A 16,604-nucleotide genomic window follows, 5' to 3' on the forward strand; every position below is an offset into this window, starting at 1 on the left:
AATTTACGGCAACAGAACATTTATTGAGGAATGCTTAGAAATAGATGCAGCTGAAGCAAAAACCAAACAAACAGGATTATCAACAAATAGTAAAGAAGGAAATATAATCAAAATTGATTTCCTGGACTTCAATAATTCTACATGTATAGTTTTTACCCAAAATGATGTATCATTAGTACTAACTAAAATTGAATTTCAAAACTTAATGATATTAAACGATTTTATACATACCACTTTAATCTATAATAATTCTGTACAATATTTTATTAAAGAATATTTAGATAGATATATTGCAACATGTAAAAATATGAAAGTAAAAAAGCTGGATTCATCATCATATACAGCACCAATGGATTTACGACCCCCAATAAATTACTTTAGATTATTTAGTGAAATACCGTATATGTACGAAAATGTAACTGAAATTAACTTAGAAGATTAAACCAATTCTGAATGATAATAAAAATATTTGGCAAGAAGAAAAAAGTGTTTTTTATGTATGTGCATTTATGTGTTGAAATGCTGCATTGGCTTATTTGTTTCTGACGAAAAAAAAAATGGAAATGACGCACTTTTGTGTTCATATTTCAATTGCAATTCCACCATAATCTGTAGAAATTCATTTTATTCATCACCCAAAGTGCATTGAATACGCTAATCGTGTGCATCCAGTGAGAGAAATGGAAAGTTCAAACACTTTTTGGAAGAAGTGTTGCTTTCTACAAGTAGCCTTCTATCTTGTTTAAGATTCTTGGAGAAACGCAGTTAAGGTTCTTTAGAGAAAATGTGTTAACAAAAATTGAGAGAGTGTTACGCGATGGTGCTACAGTGACTCCAGAAGAAAGAAACACCTTCATTCGGGCTATTATGGATATTGATGAATATGAAATGTTATGCTTCGAATCATTAAAATGCTATGGAACGGAAGAGGTAAGTTACATTTTTTTCATATAACGGAATATTATTAATGTTATATTGTTTTTATTTTTTGTCACATCTCTAGAAAATTCACATCAATTACCTATTTCTCATTTAAATCCACTACCTACACCACCAACGAATTTGCTACTTCCACCGGTATCAGTACCTAGTTTTTTGGATAATTCTATTAACATGGATACTGTATCAGAAGATGCTGAAAATGATCATGAAATTCTCCAAACTGGACATGGTATGTTCGAATAGCTATACAATTAATTGATTTTTACTTCATTCGTATGTTTTATTAATATTACAGGCAACGATTCAAATATTAATTCATCAAGTACGGTAGAAATTTTGAACAAGGAGAAATCATACAATAAGCGGTTTAATTTAACACAGCTTGCTTTAAATTTTCGCCTAAGAAGACCCGAAGGTGCTGCATCTGGATTTGAGTGGATGGAAAACGCGTTTAGGGAGATTATTGAAATGATCAGTCGCGAGGGTAATGCTGGTGATAAGGCAGGGCTAGATTTTATCTACCTCATAAACCAGAAGTTAAGCCATTATACATTCCTCTCACTCCAATAACTGCCCTCTCTGCTGACACTATACCTCCTTGATCGATTTGAAAAAATTAATCAAAGTAATGCGTCTTTTGGAGCTTCCGATGAATTAATGCTATCAGCAATATTTTGCATATGATGCATGGAGCTGGGAGAAGAAGAACTGCCCCACATGAATCCGGCGGAAATAAGAAGGTATTAAATACTGATAAATAAATAAATAAGTAATAAATAATAAAATGAATAAATAAATAAATGATTAAATATTTTTAAAACTAATCTTATTTAAAATTTATTCTATTGAAGGTTCAAAAAGTATAGTATAATAGACACGGGGGCTGAGAAATTCTGTTTGCCAATAGCATTGCTTTTTGGACGTGTCATTCATATGAAAAACCACGAGCGCCGAGACAGGACACTAAGAAGCTGGACCCGTTACAGAAGAGAATTGGAACGCCACGCTATCGATCTAATAAGCCAATGTGGTGAGGTCTTGCATACCAATGGGTCATATGATTTATCATTCATCCCGAAATTTGAAATAATATTTCCGAAATATATCATAACCGTTTATGATAAATTGGGGGATTATAAAAGTTTCGCATATAGAAGCAGCAAAATTGCAGACAAAAATTCGAAACATATAAATATATTTTATGATAAAAGAAATAATCATTATTTTTTAATTCGAAATTTAAAGTCATTTTTTAATTATAGGCATGAATGCACTGTATGCGAAACATTGTATAATCACGATCACAAATGCCCACTTAAGTGCAAATTTTGCGATCGTGAACCCCCTTGTTCATTTTCCAAAACTTTGGTTAAATGTAAAGATTGTAACAGGCACTTCAGAGGTATGGAATGTTACGATCATCATAAAATTAAAAAAATGTGTGACAAAATTAAAATTTGTGATTCTTGCGGCATTCTATTTAAAAACACATCAACCAAACATAAATGTAACACAAAGAAATGTTTCAATTGCAATAAAATAGTCGATGTTCCACACTATTGCTTTGTACAACTTTATAAAAAAAATCCACCACAAGAATTTCAAATCATATTTTATGATTTCGAATGTCAATTGATTGAAGATGGCCAAGGGATTCACCGTCACGTTCCGAATCTTTGCATTACCAATATTGTATGCCATATTTGTTGCTATGCTTCGTCATTTCCGACAAACTGCCCTAATTGCAATCCATTTGAAAATGTTTATAATAATGATTCGAAAGATTGCGTGTCAAAATTCGTTGATTATGTTCTCAAATTTCGTACATGGCCTGTTGTGGCAATTGCACATAATTCCAAAGGATATGATGCACAATTTATTCTTCGAGAATTATGTAGCAGAGATGTAAAAATTTCTCCTATTTTAGTCGGACGAAAAATTTTATGCATTTCTGTTAACGACGTAAAATTTATTGATTCAATTGCTTTCATTCCCTTCGCGTTGTCTAAATTCGCCTCAAGTTTTGGATTAGAGGATTGCAATAAGGGCGAATATCCATATAAGTTTAACACTCCGGAAAATGAAAACTATGTTGGACCATATCCTCCGATAGAATATTATCCTATTGACAATATGTCTAAGGATAAGTATTCTAAATTTGTTAAATGGTATGATGAAAATAAACATCGTGTGTTTAACAATAAAGAGGAATTAAAAAAATACTGTCAACAAGACGTACATATTTTGCGCGCGGGTTGTTTGAACTTTATGATTTCTTTTCTAAGAACCACTAATATCAATCCTTTTCTACAGTCCATAACAATCGCGGATGCTGTAATGAAAGCATACAGAAAAAATTATTTAAAGGAGAATACGCTAAGTATTACACCTAAAAATAATTACAATCCGAATTTCATTCATTTACAGAGCAAAATCGGTCTTCGTTGGCTAATTTTTCAAAAAGAGACTGATTACCCTAATTTGCGCTATGAAGAAAAAATTAAAAATACAAATTATATTGTTGACGGTTTTGATAAAGAGTCTAACACAGTTTTCGAATTTTTTGGATGTTTTTACCATGGACATACTTGTTTGTCTAATCGAAAACACTGTTGCAGCAAAGACCCGCTAGACACATTGGAAAATCGATACAAAATGACGCAACATAAAATAAACAAATTACGGCATTTGGGATACAATTTAAATTACATCTGGGAATGTGAATTTCGCAAAATTCTGAAATCTTACCCAGAGTTGAATAATCTTCTTGAAAACCATCGAGAAATTGTTAACTCTGGGTTTGATTTAAGATCAGCTGTTTATGGAGGACGCACAGAGGTATTTAAATTATATTATAAAGCTCGGCCAGGTGATAAGATGTATTATTACGATTTTACATCTTTGTACCCCTGGGCTAATAAATATACTAAATATTTCGTGGGACATCCAAAAATAATTCGAAATTTCACAGTTCCGGATGAAATTTTGCAGTATGATGGTGTTGCAAAATGTCGAATATTGCCCCCGCGAAACCTTTATTTACCATGTCTGCCTTATCGGTGCAATGACAGATTGACATTTCCTCTCTGTGCTATGTGTACACTAGAGAAATCCGATCTAGATGTGTGTACACATAGTGATCATGAACGTTCTCTCTTAGGATACTGGTCTCTAGACGAGATTAGACTAGCAGTTCAAAACGGCTACAAAATATTAGATACTCTTGAATTATGGGTATATGATACCATCCAATATGACCGTAATTCTGGAGAAAAGGGATTATTTGCAGATTATGTGGATAATTTCCTTAAAATAAAACAAGAGTCTAGCGGTTGGCCCGAGAATTGCGAATCTGAAGAGTCTAGAGAACGGTATTTGCAGGAGTATTTCGAGAATGAACATATAAAACTCGACAGGGCAAATATTTCTGTAAATAAGGGCCTCCGTAACCTGTCAAAGCTTATGCTAAACAGTTTATGGGGAAAATTTATCCAAAGAGAAGATTTAAAAAAGACAACAATCTGTAATTCGCAGGCAGAATTAATGTCTTTCGTATCTAAAGAGGGAATAGAGGTGCACCAATTATATTTATGTGGCGAAGATAAAATATTTGTGACCTGGTCACATTTAACTGAAAACATCCCAGAGTCTCAACACGTAAATATTGGGGTAGGAATCTGTACCACTACAAATGCAAGAATAGAGCTATACAAAGCTCTATCGAAAGTTGGTAGAAATGCACTTTATTGTGATACAGATTCCATTATATTCGTGGTTCGTGACGGTGAAGAAAATCCTTTAAAAACAGGGTCTTTTCTCGGAGACCTCACGGATGAGATAGCTTCATATGGTGAAGAGGCCTATATCGATGAATATGTGGCAACTGGACCTAAGTCATATGGTATACGTATATTTAACCCTATGACAGGTAAGCACTCGTACAAGGTTGTATTTAAGGGTATTACAATGAATCGCCATGTAGAAGAAAAAGTAAATTTTGATACTCTTAAATCACTTGTAAGTGGTGCAGAGCCGATAGAAGTGAAATATACTGATACCATATTTCGGGGCCCAGATTTTTGTATGTCATCGGGTCCTTCATCAAAGATTGTCAAATTCACTTTGGACAAACGAAGATGTACAGCTAACTATGACACTCTACCCTATGGATTTTAATATATTTAGTTTTAATCTAATTTAAATTTATTATAAATATGTATAAGTGGTATAAGCACATTAGTTTTAATGTAAATTATATTACTTTTTATATAAATATATATGTATTCTTTTTGAATCTTAAAATAAAAATATTTTATCAAATGTATTTTATATCTATCACTTTCAAAGATATAAATAGAACGTAAAACATTTTCAAACACCAGTCTTTCATTCATATTCGCAAAATGCATCTAAAATTTCCTGTACCCTTCTCAATAATCCTTGCAGGACCTTCTGGTTGTGGAAAATCAACCTTTGCATACAATGTTTTAAGTAACTTGACTAAATTAACAAACATCGAGTTTTCAAAAATTATTTGGTGCTTTTCAGAAAACGGTAGCGTGGGAAATCTTCCAAAATTAAACAATTTGGAAATTTGTAAAGGAATTCCAGAAAAAATTGGACAGGGTTCATCAGATAAGTCACCAAAACTCATAATCCTCGATGATTTGATGACTAATAAAGAATATGAACCCAGAATATGTGATTTATTTATCAAAGAATCGCATCATAAAAATATATCTATTATATTTATCTGCCAAAATATTTTTTATCAATCCAGATTAGCGCGTACCATTTCTTTAAATACAAAATATTTAGTTGTTTTTCGCAATGTTCGCGACAAATCACAATTTTTACCTCTTGCTAGACAATTACATCCTGAAAATCCTTGTGAGCTGCTGAGGATATATAAAGAATGCACGTCCATGCCATATGGTTATTTGTTGATAGATTTAACCCAAGAGACGCCAGATCTTTTAAGATTTCGAACAGATATATTTAACAATACTTTTACATCTTGTTTTTGTTCAAATTCAGAATTAAAGAATATATCTAAAAATATTCTGAGAAATGGGACTAAATCGGAACAAGAAGAAGAAGAATGTTGCGAATATCAAGAGATTGATGGAGAACAAGCATATTTTATTCATACTTAAAGATGCAAAGCCTAAATTACGTAAATCTATTTTAAAAAACTGTTCTCTTTCTGCTATTAAATCAATTCAAGAAATTGCTCATAATGTATTAAACGGAAATCATAAAGTATCACCTCCTTGCTACAATGCACTGAAAAGATATAAAAGGGAGCTGAGAAATTTTACATGCTCAAATTCATCGCAATGTGCAAAGAGAAAAATTGTTGTACAAAGAGGTGGATTTGTGCCGTTACTAATTTCTTCTGTATTATCAGGAATTATTGGAAAAATTTTATCTTCATCATGAATGCGATAAAAAATAATGATAAACTAAAACGTATGGTCCTAATTACTCCTGAACTGTTTGAAAATTTTATGTCTCAAATTGGTTTTGTTAAATCATTGAATAATTTTGATCGAGAAATATATCAGATTTTGAAAGATAAAAATCTGAATACATCTCAAAAATGGTACAGATATAGGCAAACTCTTACGCGCCAGGGTGAGATTCAACGAAAGAATATAAATTTACCTATAAAACAAATTAAACGTACGGATGATAGTTCATCAAAAGTAAAATTTCACGATATGAATAAAAATGGATCCAGAGTAAATATCGGCACTCAGACTAAGCGAATAGTGAAAAGAGATATTTCTACAGAAATATCTCCCTTCAAGGATCAACATCTAAGACATAATTTAGACGAAATGATTTTTGAAAGTGACGATAACGGTGTTGATACAGTTGATAACGAAAATATTCAGAGTCAGCCTATGAATGAAATTGTTTCTCCTCATAGCTTAGAAATGAAATCTTATAACGACAATTTGGATTTAAATGATTCTACAGAACTAATTCCTGACAAAGAATATGATGAACTTCCTAAAGATGTTCAGAATACTTTCCTCCGGAAGGCTAAAGAATATATCAAAAATGCTCCGAGTGCAGAGTCAGTGCCACCAGCAATTGGTATACTAGGAGACGATGGTACTGTATATCATATAGATACGAATGGGATAAAAGAACGAATAGCAGCTAAATTTGTTACACCAAAGATGTCAAATAAAACAAAAGCACTATCACTTCCAAGGACTCGTCAGTATTTAAGCAGAACAGCCAAAGGTGTTTCTCAAACCAAATTGAACTTTCCAGCAAAGAAATTAAAATCTGCTTCAGTAAAATGGGATTCGATAAAATAAACAATTTATATACAGATTTAAAAAGTGAGCATTTATATTCATCTCCTAACAAATTATACAGTTCTCTTAAAGATGAAAATGTAACTAGTAGAGATATTAAGAATTATTTACAGAAACAGGATTCATATACATTGCACTTTCCTGTAATACGAAAATTTAAAAGAAATCAATACCGTGTTTTTAACATTGACGAACTCTGGGAAATTGATCTGTGTGACATGAGGCATATTAAAAAATTTAACGAAAATTATTCATTTATATTGACTGTAGTTGATGTATTTTCAAAATATGCTTTTGCGATTCCTCTTAAATCTAAATCTGCGGGAGATGTCACAAAGGCTTTTTCGAATATATTGCGTTCTAGTGGAAGAAATCCTGAAATAGTTCAATCAGATAACGGAAAAGAATTTAAGAATGTGTCATTCAATAACCTCTTGCAAGCAAATAATATACAGCAGTATTTTTCATACAATCCTATACTTAAATGTGCAGTAGTTGAGAGATTTAATCGGACACTTAAACAATTAATGTACAGGTATTTTACAGATAGAAATACGTTACGTTATATTGATGTTCTTCAGGATTTAGTAAATTCTTACAATAATAAAATACATTCAACTATAAAAATGAGACCATCGGATGTTACTGATGAACATATTTTATCTCTGAATGAAATTTATAAAAAGCGGTACGAGAAATTGCTATCAAAGGTAAAACTTGATCCTATATTACTTAAGAAAAATGACATTGTTCGCGTGGCCAAACCAAAACATAATTTTGATAAAGGTTTTGAACAACGGTGGACCAAAGAAAAATTCCATATCGATAATGTTATACGAAAGAAGCCTTTTGCTTTATACACATTACGTGATTATAAAAACAAAAAAATTGCAGGACGGTTTTATTCAAATCAATTGCAAAAAGTTCAAAATGATATTTCATCGATGGAAAAAATTATAAAAACTCGTGGTCTTGGTAAAAATCTTCAGTATCTTGTGAAGTTTTCTGGAAACACACCTAATAAGTGGATTAGCAAAAAAGAAATTTTAAAGCAATATGGGGTCGATGACAACAGTAGATGAATTTTATTTAACTCTTTTAAGTAATTCTTCTAGCAATTATTTCCCTAATAATACTTTATCATGCTTTCAAACTAAATTACCTTCAAAAATTTTTCTCACTGATCAGTGGGTTGTTGGTCTTGCTGAAATATCATTTAATATAGCTGAATCTTCCATAATTCGCGAATCTCCAAGAAAAGTTCAACCAAGAGTTATACTAATTAATCATGAACAAAGATCTGATGAATTTTATAAGATACCTTTGTTCGCACACTATACCCCTTTACATAGTTTGTTATATCTTTTAAGAAACAGTTTTTTGAACGATTTTCATTCATCAAATGATTTTGTTGGATCAACTCAACAGCTTATAAACACCAATAATAATAATAATAATAATAATAATAACATTCATGAACGTTTGATAAAAACTGTAAAAAATCTTACTAAATGTGATGTACAAAAAGGTGTAGGTGTTACGAAAAAAAAAGCTAAAATTGAATCATTTACGGAAATGCTTGTAGAATTTCAATGCAAAGAGCCTGAAATTAAAGTCAAAAGAAATATATCAAATAAAAAAGATCCATTGACTATTGTTACGGTTGAAATAAATAATAGAGTATTCGATATACCTTTATATGAAGATACATATGAATCTGTAGAAGAACTGATGGAAACAATATTAGTAAATATACCATTTAATGATCGAAATCAAGAAGCCTTACTAAAAATTGTTGAAAATTCTCATATACCTCCAATAATAAATAATAACAATAATAATCAATTTCTTGGAGCATCTTTGCATCCTTCTATTGTTCCAGAATTTAAACCGCAAGACCATACACGAAAATTAATGTTTGTGTATACGGATGTAATTAAACATCAGCTTGTAAGCAATACCTTTGCAAGATGCTTAAGAACAATTTTGCTTGTAAAAAACGATGAGGTGTATAAATCATTCGAAAGCATTCAATATCATCCTCTAGAAAAAACAAATTTTGATACCATTGAAATTTTAATTACAACCCAAGATGGAAATCCTTATGACTTTGAACCTAGTGCAACGCCTACAATGCTGGTATTACATTTTAAAAAGAAGAAACCATTTGTAGACTGAAAAAATATATAAATAGAGAGAAAAATTATATAAAAAGTCATTTTATGTAGAAATGTCGGACATATATACCAAATATTATTTCACGCAGAGCGGGAGGGGTGAAATAGGTAATGTGTATAGAGCGGATTTTTTTGGTGTTCAAAGAGGACGGGGTTTGGGTTCAATTCTTGGAGGACTTATTAGAATTTTGAGGCCTGTTTTCATGAGAGGGTTAAACGTTATTAAAAATCAAGCAATTAAAACTGGGTCAGATATTCTTACAGACATTGGAACTAAACCTTTTAAACAAATTCTAAAGGATCGTGGTCGTGAAGCACAAAATGAATTGACAGAAAAAGCTCTAAAAAAATTGTCAGCAATGAGTGGTAAAGGTATATATAAAACCGATACAATGGGAGATATCATTCCATCTCTGACTACGCATAATACATCTTCAAATAAAAGAAAATCGCCAGTGTTGTACAAACTTGCATCAAAAATTGCTAAAGTAACATCTAAAGGCAAAAAGAAAATTAAAAAGAAGAGTTCCAGAAGCAAAACGAATAAGAAAATTGATAAACAGGAAATTCGGGCACTTGATATTTTTTCATAATGTCTAAATATACCGAATGTATGAAAAGTGAACTGGATATTTTTGCAAGCCCTCCTATACAAACTTCAATTTTAAGAACAGAAGAAGTTTCCTATCAACCCATCGCAAGCCTTGATAATCCTTCTGTTGTAGAATTTTATTCTGTAGCACATGGAGATTGCTATCGCGATCTCTCATCAATTTATATAAGATTTAAAATTCAACTCTTAAATGATGTAGGACAAAAATATAAAGATACTGATGAAAATCAACCTAGTATTGTAAACAATATTCTTCACTCACTTATCCGGTCATGCTCATTATCCTTAAATGGAAAGTCCATTTCTCAAAGTGAAGGCGATTACCACTACAGAAGTTATTTGGAAACACTTTTAACTTATGGTACAGATGCGAAAAATACATTTTTGAAGAACTCTGGATGGTATCGGGATACAGGAGCATTGGATGATTTATCCATTCAAAATCAAGGTTTCTATGCAAGACAAGAAGTTATTAAAAATAGTACAGTAGTAGAACTCATGGGAAGATTGCATTGCGATTTGTTGAATCAACCTGTACTGTTAATTAATAACGTTGATTTACGGGTTATTATTAATCTTGAAAAACCTAGCTTTTTTCTTCTATGTGAAAACAATCAAAATCCTCAGTTTCGTCTCTTGGAAGCTACAATGTATATGAATCAAATCACATTGAATCCAAATATTCTTCTTGCACACAATACAGTGCTAGAGAAAGAAAATGCAATATATCATTACAAAAAAGTGGAAATCAAAACTGTAACTGTGCCTTCAGGTTCATCATCTATTAATTTGGATAACATCATTCATGGAGTTCTACCTCGCAGAATTATATTCGGAATGGTAGACAATCAAGCTTATAACGGACAAAAATCTATGAATCCTTTTAACTTTCAGCATTATAATATTACTGACTTTGCTCTACTTATAAACGGAATGCCACATCCAATACAGCCTCTTCGGATGGATTTTAAACAGAATCAATATGCCAGAGCATACCAAACATTATTTTCTGGAACAGGTATTCATCACGGATATAAATCCCATCAGATAACTCTAGAAGATTTCAAAAAAGGATTCTTTTTACTTGCTTTTGATTTAGATCCAGATTCACATTCAGAAGGATGTATGTCCCTTTTGGAGCAAGGATCAGTTAGAATTGAAGCCCGATTTGCAAACACATTATCAAAAACAATAACTTGTATTATATATACTGAATATGACTCGAGGCTAGAAATTGACCGTAATAGAAATATAATTTTAAGTTAAATATTTTTTCATTCATCTTAATTAATTTTCTTTGTCATCTCCAAAATAATACATGAAAGGTCATTTACCTAATATATGAAGTGGTAAACACATACGGTAGCAAAAAATTATTTTTGCACTCTTGCATTTTTCTGCAGTGAAATATTTTTCTCCCCACTCATGAAGATATATTGTTACGTATTGACGTCAATAAATGAATTTGTTCTTGAATTTGCATACATGACTTCTAATTTGGCTATCATTGTCATTTGGACTTCCGAAGGCAGTATACTGAAGATTCGCTGAAAATATGGTATGTATACGTTTATTGGAAAAACTTTTAAGTTGGAAAAAATATATGAAAAATAATGTGAATTTTCTTTTAATCTTATAGAATTTTGCCGAGCTCGTTAACGAGGCGCAGGTAGAGGAGCCCATCTCTCCTTCAAAGCTCCCCCTGAATGAATTTTTCTGGATTCACCGATTGGAGGAAGGAATATCGCGTTTTGATTCATCCAACCCTTGTGTGGTTGCAGTTTTGGAGGACGGGCAAAAAGTGTATTTGCCCAGCCGCGTCTCCAAGAAAATCCACCCTCATATGCATGAACTTCGAAAAGATGATCATTGGATGATGGCAACGGTCAAGGTGTGGGAAACTTTGATCGTGGAGGATGGAACCCCTAAAACCATCATGAAGGCGAAGATTGAAATGAAAAAGAAAAGCCATCTGGAGGAGATTTTAGAGAAAGAAGACAATCCTGTGAATGGGGTAACTGAAAGTGAGAGTGAAAGTGATTTAAACTTAAATGAACGCCGTGGTAAAGTGAAAAGGTGGGTGGAAAACAATTTCCCCCAGGAAAAAGAAAAAAAAGTGGTGCTCAAAAGAAAAAATGATGAGGAGAAAGATGTTTCAAAAAAGAAACAACCCAAAAAGAGCTTAGATAAGGAAAGAAAAAAATTTGAAAGTGATAGTGAAGAAGAATTAGATGTCAATGTGAAAAATAAAAGTCAGGAATATATAGACAAGATTCGAAAATTACAAGCTAAAATAAAGGGAGTAAATTATATTGAAATCAGTGAAGAGGATTTGTAAAATTAACTGATAAATAAAATAAATGCAGTTTATCAAGAATATGAAAAGCATCATTATGTTTTATTTGGTACACTGATTCCACTCATTCCATGGTTCTTCTTTTTGGTTTTCTTGTCTTTATGGTTTTCGAATTTTCTATTCTTACACACGCAGCATCATTCTTTTCAATCTACATTTGCGCATTATACAGTACAAATTCGAACATCATTAGTATGAGGCCCAGCAATGGCCAATACAAAAGTATGCCTCTGCGTATGCGGCTTAGCACTGTAGGGGGAAGGTGTGGCTACTTTGAGCTGTGGAGCTAGATTGTTATGAGGCTTTTTTGCCTATTTCTAAGTGAAGCTGGTTCTTGCAATTATTTTATTTCGATCCATAATTGTTTTGTCTATCCAAATTACATCACGTTAGAGCCCAGTTTTCTTTTGGAAATATTTGAAAGAATCGTATAACAATGTAAACGCACAGTTCAAAGTAACCCATTTCTTCCCTACATATGAGAATGTATGCTTGCACACAATGTTTTAAAATAAGGTTTAGTATTGTACAGTGCAAACGTGTACCTCTGTAAAATGAGGCTCAAACCTGCACAATACAAAAGTATTCTTTGAGGGTAAGGTTTGGTGTTGTACAGAGTGTGTGTATTTCTATGCCTAAGGTTTAGATATGCACAAAAAAGGAGGGCGTGCGGTACCATACTTACTACTCACGATTCCTGGGTGAGCTGAAAGAGACCAAAATAGTTCTGCAAAATGGATATTTCAGTTTTTCAAGGAAAAAGTACTTCAATGTAATAATTTCTATATGATATGCTCCAGTCTAAAAATACAATCTTTCATTCAATGCTGCAGGGAAGCTTTTCACTTACAGTCAATGTCAAAACTATAGAGCCACTTCCTCATATAAATATTATAAAAATAAATTAATTAAAAAAAGGAATAGGGTAAAATGAGGTAATTTAGAACCATTTACAATTTGGGACATTTGAGATTTTTTCACTGTTTAACCCTTTAAGAACGAGAAGCTTTACGCTGAGCGAAATTCAATGAAATCAATTTTCCCTCGATATTCTAGCCCAAATAACAGATTTATGGTTAGAAAAACATTTTCCTATTCCTAGGAGTCTTGGGAAACTATGGGTCATATATGACCCAATCGTCCTTAAAAGTAAAAAAACACAAAATTTTCCAGACGACTAGTTTACTCGTTTGCTCTGTTATTTTTGAAAGATAAATAACTTGAATATATTTGTAATAATAAAAAAATATTTAGAGCAGGGGAGACCGGGGAGGTTGGGACACTTTTTCATGTTTTGACTTTGAGACACTATTCCAAAAAACCACGATAGTGTATTACAATTTTATGCGGTCTATAGGATACTTATGGGTATTGACTTTATAAAAAGTACTCGATAGAACTTGGAAAACAACTGAGTTTTCTTGGAGAAGATAAAACATTTTACTTGACGCTTTGTCCCAAACCTCCCCGATGTGGGGCAGTATGGGACGCAAAAGGTGATGTTTGGGACGCGTTTTTTCTCGCATAATTTGTATTACTGGAACACGTTAATCAATTTCAAATACCAGATTAAAAATATTTCTGATAGAAATAAAAATCTTTCATCTTTTATTTACACTTAGAAATTAATATCAACTTTATTTGCACAGTAGAGTCATTTATTGTCAATCAATTATTTAAAGTATTTTCTTCTTATTTTCCATCTACCTTTCTTTTCTTTTTTTTATTCTAAATATTGCAATCATGATTATCAAATTCCTTAGGCGAGTAGATTTTCTTGCAACTCTTAGTTTTGAACTCATTGATGGATTCCTGTTTGATTTTACGACAACTGCATTGTACCTGTTTTCTCATTATTTCTCTGAATTAGCTCTCGCCTTGCCTTTTCTGGAGAACTTGTTCGAGAAATTTTCGAAAAAAATAGTTTTTAACTAGATAGGGCAAAGATTGAATATCCTCTGAGAAGGATTTATTGATTCCCAAGACAATGATGGTTTAATTGTCCCTGTAATTAGAGAAATCTGCTGCATTGATAAACTTTGCACAAGAGGAAGATTTCCAGCACTGAGAGAAATCCGAAAAAGTTAAAATAACATTCCGCAAATGTTAATTTTACCCTGCAGTATTGATCCGAAATCGGTGTAAATAATACCCTTTTTAGGTGTATTAGGGGTTAAAGTTATCCTTTTTTCATGTTAATTTTACCCATTTTACCCTTAAAAAGGTGTAAAATTAACATTAAAAAATGTTGATATATTTTTACACCTAAAAAGTGTTAATGTTATGAGGAAAAAATGTTAATCGCACCCTCTTTTTTTTCTCAGTGAGTAGAAACTGGGCATTACTCTTCATTTTGATAATAAACAATTGCATACCACCTACAATCTTGTCGAAAATCAACGTCCCATTCATCCCCTTTCAGGTGTCCCAAACATCCCCGCGTGTAGTTTTAGTATTTAAAACCTTTATGTAAAAAACAAGAGCGTATAATCTCTGAAGCTTTTATAAAAATATGTTCGCAGATTACACTGCTACCTCATGAGATAAAAAAGTTTTGATTATATATCGCTGATATAAAATACAAAGAGGAAAACTGAGACGTAAAAATATACGATTTTTATCAATTTTTAAAAAAAATGTTCATAGAATTAAAACAATAAAACTGAGGATATCCATTCTTTTAGTCAAGATACATCTTAATATTGCCTACGATACAGTAATGGTTAAATCCCATTTATTTCAAAAATTAATTGAAAAAATCGCCTTGTCCCATACTACCCCTGTCTCAAACCTCCCCGGTCTCCCCTACGAGTAAAAATTAAAACGATCAAAAATTAATTATAAAAAATATTTCATTCAATTTTTGGTCTCAAAGAATCTTGAAGAGTGGTACACAAAATCAATAATTTTTATCATAAAAATGTACTATTGTTTACTTTATTTTTAATTTTTATGATATTAATCGAAACAATTTCGAGTACTGGTAACACAGAGATAAATGGCGCATGCCTCACAAATAGAATTGGTCTTATAATCCTTTTTTTTCTAATAGCACCATGTGCACCTGCGCCTTTCCTCAGTTTTCTTCAAAATATGTTTCATGGTAATAGGTAGGTGCAATGTTAGTTGTCTCTGAAAATTTCAGACGCACAGTTGCACATTGCTGTAAATCCGGGAGTTCTTCCGGCGTTGAAGCGTTCTCGATGAAGACTTCAAAGTTCATTTCATCCACGTCTTGTTCCAAATATATTATGTCGCTTTCGTTCAGGACAAGATTGTCGGCATCATCGTTATCTTCCGAGCATAATATGTGGATGATTTCGGGTTCATTGATCATGAATTTTTTTTTCATTTTTGAAGTCATGTACAAGAGTAAAAAGTTATGAATTTACAACATATACGCAGAACTATCTTACAAATTATCAAAATATTACCTTCTTCAGTCAGTATTTCACTGGGAAATCTCAGCTAAATGATATTATCACACAATATTACACGAATAATTGACTATTTTGCGCACACATAAACAAAAACATGAAACATTCTGACCTCAAAACTTTTAAAATCCATTCGGTATTTTTTTACCTCTATGGACGATTGGGTCATATATGATCCATGAAAATTATAAAGCTTTCCTGAAAATACCAATAAACTATAATTTTTACTTTGTTGAGAAATATTATGTATAGTTATTACAATTTCTAGTCCCAAGAGGTTTTTTCTTAAAAAAAATTAGAAATATTAAAAATATTAAAATTCAAGCACCAATGTGAAAATTTGAAAATTCGTCATTTTTTAGCTTAAATATTTTTTATATCGCAAATAGCTGGAGATTTGCAAAAAATATCCTAGATTCCTACATCTTTTTACTTCGTGATTATGTACAAACATTAGAAAGAAATAACTTCAGGTAGTCAGGAAAAATTGTTTTCTCTATGGGTCACGTGTGGCCCAGTCGTCTTTAAAGGGTTAAAGATATTCAAAAGGAAGAAAGGCTTCTCCATTTCTTCTTAATCGTTTTTTTTTCTGTTTCGCGGTCTTTGTTTTCTCTTTGCTCATCTGACACAATGAGAAAATCTCAAGTGTCACAAATTGTAAATGGTTCCAAATTACCTCAATTTACCCTAATGTCAAACTGAAAATAAATTGTAACGTCAAACAAACAGATGACAAGCTACACG

The 16,604-nt window shown here is 32.0% G+C and overlaps 1 protein-coding gene across 1 annotated transcript in view; it reads right to left on the minus strand.

Annotated features, from left to right (window-relative positions):
• Nucleotides 1–16,604, minus strand: part of LOC129803530 (uncharacterized) — a 44,823-nt gene that overhangs the window by 15,108 nt on the left and 13,111 nt on the right. The window contains exon 2 of the mRNA XM_055850161.1: nt 13,112–13,129. Within this exon, the coding sequence (XP_055706136.1) occupies nt 13,112–13,129 (18 nt within the window). The remainder of the gene's footprint in view (nt 1–13,111; nt 13,130–16,604) is intronic.

This window comes from Phlebotomus papatasi, chromosome 2, assembly GCF_024763615.1.
Source record: "Phlebotomus papatasi isolate M1 chromosome 2, Ppap_2.1, whole genome shotgun sequence".
Lineage (NCBI taxonomy): Eukaryota > Metazoa > Arthropoda > Insecta > Diptera > Psychodidae > Phlebotomus > Phlebotomus papatasi.